The following is a 6,000-nucleotide window of genomic DNA, read 5'->3' on the forward strand; positions in this document are numbered from 1 at the left end:
CGAACTTCGTACTTATACCTGGACTCCAAATAGTCACTGTAGTGATTTGATTGGATTGTTGTAGGCAAGCAAATACAGCCAATCACTGCCCTCGACAGACAGTAAACGTTATGGCTTTGTATAAGATTATCCGTCAAGGCCTCTGGCTGAAATCACCAACGTAAAATCAAACAAAAATCACTGCATTTTCTTGATACTTTCATGACAATAAAAGATGACTCTTGCAGTCAAGGTATAAGTATGAAGTTCATAATGGCTTAACATTATTATTAAACCTCATTTATTGTCAATAGCCCTGATGATGTATTTTGTATCAGAAACAGCTTTATTAGTAAGATACACTTTCATCTTGTGGTCACTATTGATAACTGATTAATGTGGAATTAAAGGATAAGAATAATACCTGATATGATCCCAGTCTACAGATTGAAAAAAAGGATGTGATTTTATTTCTGATATACCACCAGCTCCTAATCTATGTTCACCATCACAACAAAATCTACAACAATAAATATATATTAGCCTATCAGTATTTTCCATATTTCAAACATTTAAATATGGGTTCCCTTATTTTCATGAAAATGACAATGCTAATACTTATATGAATAGAAAGTAGAGGTGTTCTAATGACTTGAAAAATACCAGTTTGTCTCACATGTCCATAATTAATTCATAATTAGCTAAATTAGAAGAATTTTTTTTGATTATCCAGACTGTACATGCATGAACATTTATGATTGGTTAAAACTCTTAATTATATGCAATAAGAACATAATGATATGATTAAGAATACAGGGTAATTCATTAGAAACACCAGTTTATCAAATAGTTTGCTTAATTTGACACTAAAAAATAAGGAAACCCATCTTTAATAACTTGAGGAAAACAATCCTGTAACATATCCCACTTTCCTTCATCCTTATTGGCAAATGAAGACCCAACATTGCAGTGTGCAATGAGAGAAATTTTGCCAGGATTATGCGCAACTGACCTACAATTTTTCTATCACAACTTTCAAGATCTAAAGTAACCAATCTAAACTCGAAGAGATGAAATGGAGTTTTACATCCCACTTTCCTGCATCTTCAGAACAACATCATACAGTGTGCAATGAGAGAAATTTTTCAGGACTATTCAGATGCTGCCTTACCATCTTTTCATGTCAACCATAAAGATTATTGACCGCCCCCCTTTCCCACCCCTCTTAACTAGGCATACAATATCAAAATCTAAACCCACCTTTGAATGACTTCTTTAGCTTCATTTGAAATGGGTACATCAGGAGGAAAGACAAGTGTATCACGCCAGTTTATCACTTTACGATAAGTTTCCTGAGGATTTTCCGAACAAAATGGAGGGTAACCTATCATCATTTCATACATTATAACACCTAGAGACCACCAATCACATGAACTATTATAACCTGTTTGCATGAACACTTCTGGTGCGATATAATCAGGCGTACCCACGGTAGAATAGGCCTGTAATATAAATTAGTATGTAAGCACATAAAACTTTAGATCTTAAAGGGGGCAAAATTTGGAAAATTTTCATTAAATTTAGTAAATTATATGCGAAATCTTTTTAAAAGTATACTATTTATATCTATGTATCTACTTGATCAAACTGAATTTGTTTTATAAGGATTAATTCACAAACCGAGCGCACAAATTGTTAATTTAGCAGTTTAATGTTGAGTTTTTGTGTAGGGCCATATAATGACGTGATATTTTTAGTTCAAACCTTCAGATTAAAGTGATGCTACATCTTAGAATGAAAATAAAATTTAAGAATTTTAAACTTGGCCAAAAAGAGAATTATATATTCATCAGTAGATATACCTGGTGTCATAAATAACATAACAAAATCCTTATATAATCTGATAAATCCAAAAAACTTAATATCAAGATTAAGCGTTTTTCAATGATTACCTATATTTTATGAATTTTCCAATTTTCCAGATTTTACAGGGATTCTGTTGTAACTTTGTGACACCAGGTAAGTTCACTGATGAATATATACTCATATTGACCATTCTTGAGAACTTAAATTTTATGTTCATTCTGAGACGTTGTATCACTTTAATTATGTGGACAGATTTTTCCACGTTTTTAGGTTAATTTAGCATTTAGTTGTCACTAGTTTTTGTATCTTAAGATTTTATCATAAGGGTGTAGCATATCTATGATTGGCATTTTTCTGATTTCAGTGGTGTGCAGAACCTTAGAGGATATTTTAATATGTTTTTTACATATATACAATTTCAGAAAAATTTTTCAATAAAAATAAAAATTCTTAGCATGATTATAGGTTCACAGTTTCGCTTGTTTGAACCAAATACATGTACAGTGATATAGTCTGTACTGTAATAACAGTTTAATCATATTTTTATTTTCTACATACAGCAATTTATTTTTCAGCCAAGGTTTCTCAAAAAGTTTATATTCCACTTCAGGAATCACCTCTATATTTGACATTTTGAAAGAGAATGAATCCGATTTAATCTTTATAAGCTGTAACTGTAAGTCTTGATAACTAATTCTTTATTGACAAACAAGATATTGCAGCTGAAAGTCACCCAAATTGGGCTTAATTTCTTGGCAAAAACCTAGATAAGTAGGAAAAAATATAACAGTATTTCCTAATAAAGGAATTTTTTTTTTTATTTTTTTTTTTAGATGATGTAAGAAAATTACCATTGTGTTTTTATGTTCTTATTGATTAATGTAACTTAATTATATGTTTATTCCAATAAATTGTAAGACTTAACTGCTAAATCACAACTATGATGTCCAACTGAATTGTGCATGTTTTCTTGCAAATGTTTCAGTGTTATATATATTTTAGCTTTATAATATATGTCTATACTGTACTATAATTGATGTTTATGGGTGTATATTATGTAGACTTTTTAAATAATGGTCAATTTTTTACATTTTCTTCATGGACATTATGAAAAATATAGTTTGGAATCGAAGCAATAATTGTTTTCTGATTTTCAATCATAAATGAATTCATGCAACTTTTCTTACCAAAGCCCTTCTATTTCTTTTCCAACTTTCCGCCCTTCGTTTAGAATCCATTGGATTTCCAGCTGAAAAGACAATTATTTCAAATTAGAACGTTTATTATATTACTTGTGAGAACTATACAGCAATTTTCAGATTTTTAGATTTTCTATCTAAACAGGAGTTATTTCCCTTGAACAGTTGACACTGAAAGAAAACCACTGTTCTTTCTGTTAGGTTTACACTCCTTTTTCAACATCAAAATAAATTTGCAATCCAAATGTTTACAATCTCCTTTACAGATGTTAAAAGGGTAAATACTCACAATTAAAATCTCCAGGCTTGGCCTGTGATAAATCTTTATAAAATTCTGTTCTATGGGACTTTTTCATTCCTGTACATAAACCAAAATCTGACAACTTTATATGACCCTGAAAATAATACACAGGAATAAATACCAAAAGTACAATATCATATTGTGCTAAAATCTTGCAAAAAAAAATTTAATGAATAGAAAAAATAAATAATTGTAAATAATATCAGATTTGAGATCACAATATTAGATTTAAGATCATAAAATTAGATTTAAGATCATGATATTAGATTTAAGATCATGATATTAGATTTAAGATCACAAGATTAGATTTAAGATCATGATATTAGATTTAAGATCACAAGATTAGATTTAAGATCATAAAATTAGATTTAAGATCATGATATTAGATTTAAGATCACAATATTAGATTTAAGATCATGATATTAGATTTAAGATCACAAGATTAGATTTAAGATCATGATATTAGATTTAAGATCACAAGATTAGATTTAAGATCATAGAATTAGATTTAAGATCATGATATTAGATTTAAGATCACAAGATTAGATTTAAGATCATAAAATTAGATTTAAGATCACAAGATTAGATTTAAGATCATAAAATTAGATTAAAGATCACGATATTAGATCTGAGATCACGATATTAGATTTAAGATCATAAAATTAGATTTAAGATCATGATATTAGATTTAAGATCACAAGATTAGATTTAAGATCACAATATTAGATTTAAGATCACGATATTAGATCTGAGATCACGATATTAGATTTAAGATCATAATATTAGATTTAAGATCATAATATTAGATTTAATATCACAAGATAAGATTTAAGATCACGATATTAGATTAAAGATCACGATATTAGATTTAAGATCATAATATTAGATTTAATATCACAAGATAAGATTTAAGATCACGATATTATATTAAAGATCACGATATTAGATTTAAAATCATAATATTAGATTTAATATCACAATAAAATATTTAATATATCTATGTATAAAGTTAGAATCTAATAATAAATTTAAAGGTTTGATATCACGATGTATCAAGTTATAACTTACCCTAGAATCTAATAATAAATTATCAGGTTTGATATCACGATGTATAAAGTTTAGTTTATGTATTGATTCTATAGCTAAAGCTGTCTCTGATATATAAAATTGGGTCTGTTCTTCTGTTAATGTATCTTTCTTCATCAATAATGTCATCATATCACCTGAAAGTAACAGTTTTCAATGAGTTTTCAATAAGGCCTCAATTCAGTTGGAGCGCTCACTTCTGAAAGAGGTTGCCAATCTGCTTATACAGTGTTCTTACTTATACCACAAAACTATTTCTTAGGTCTTGCAAAATCTTTCTATTACTGCAAAATTATAATGCAAGATGTCCTAATCTAATATAACCTGTTACTTTCTTTAAAAACATTAATTTGTAATTTTACTTTCTTTTCAATCAAAGACTGAGTAAACATAGCACAAAGTACTAATTCACTCAAAGTATCTGCTTACCTCCAGGTAAAAATTCCATTATAAGATAAAGATTCTGTGCATCTTGAAAAGAATAGTACATTTTAACAACCCACTGATGATCAGCTTCTACTAAGATATCACGCTCTGCTCGCACATGGGCTACCTGTAACAAAAATATTAAATAATGATAACATGAATATAATAAAACAATTCCTATGGATTTCCATTACTAACTGTATTTGAGCGATGCTTCAACCAGTGTTTTCTGGTCTTTATCAGGCAATGAATAATATTATAAAGGTTAACAAGTACATTAAGAATACTAATTCTAATTTATAGCTGCTTATAAATGGATAAGGTGATCATAGGCTCTAGGGATAAAATCTTCAGGAATATGACTACATTGCTCAATTATTGCAGAGATATCAATTGACTATCATAGAGTGATATTTGGTGTTCTAAAAGGGCATGGTTCTGCTTATTTTTTTGTTCCTTCTGTCCAACCAAAGTGGCTCAGATTTTAATTTGTCTCTTACTGATATTTTATAAAAGTTACAATATAAAATTCTTATTTGCAAGCTATATATTTCAGAATGTCTTCAGGTCAATACGGCTGTAAATATTGTGGTAGGACAGCAGATTTTTTAATTTATTTCACAACAAATACATAAACTTACCTGGTCTTTTTCCAGCATGTCCATTTTGCGTAATATTTTCATGGCATAAACATGGCCGGTATCTTTTTTCTGGACAAGACGCACCTGAAAGATACAAATTAACAAAATTCATGATTGCATGACTTTGAAGATAAGACAAGAAAAAGTGTCATGGAATACTATAATCTGTTTATACTTTTAAATGTTGGTAAGTATGTGTACATTATCTGTTTGGTATGGTGTGATAGTGTATCAATACCTTATGAAACATGTGATACCAGACAAACAGTAAGTTGCTGACAATTCATCAACAATTAATTACTACTAATATCCCTAGTATGGATTAACTGGTATGTATTATATCATATCGCATCGTATCGTATCGTATTGCATCGTATCATATCATATCGTATCGTATCGAGGCATTATTGGCAATACCAAGCACCAAATTACTGTATATTTTTCATTTTAATACAGTGGCTTGATGCTAAATGATTTAATATTTCAATTCCAATTTAAGTCA

General features: G+C 28.9%; 1 protein-coding gene across 1 annotated transcript in view; it reads right to left on the minus strand.

The window, feature by feature from the left end:
- Positions 1–6,000, minus strand: part of LOTGIDRAFT_169498 (hypothetical protein) — a gene marked incomplete at both ends in the record, with an annotated part of 28,475 nt that overhangs the window by 2,596 nt on the left and 19,879 nt on the right. The window contains 7 exons of the mRNA XM_009067787.1: positions 404–499; positions 1,240–1,481; positions 3,033–3,094; positions 3,334–3,439; positions 4,414–4,568; positions 4,861–4,984; positions 5,499–5,582. Of these exons, the coding sequence (XP_009066035.1) occupies positions 404–499; positions 1,240–1,481; positions 3,033–3,094; positions 3,334–3,439; positions 4,414–4,568; positions 4,861–4,984; positions 5,499–5,582 (869 nt within the window). The remainder of the gene's footprint in view (positions 1–403; positions 500–1,239; positions 1,482–3,032; positions 3,095–3,333; positions 3,440–4,413; positions 4,569–4,860; positions 4,985–5,498; positions 5,583–6,000) is intronic.

This window comes from Lottia gigantea (genome assembly GCF_000327385.1).
Source record: "Lottia gigantea unplaced genomic scaffold LOTGIsca_86, whole genome shotgun sequence".
NCBI classification, from domain to species: Eukaryota; Metazoa; Mollusca; class Gastropoda; family Lottiidae; genus Lottia; species Lottia gigantea.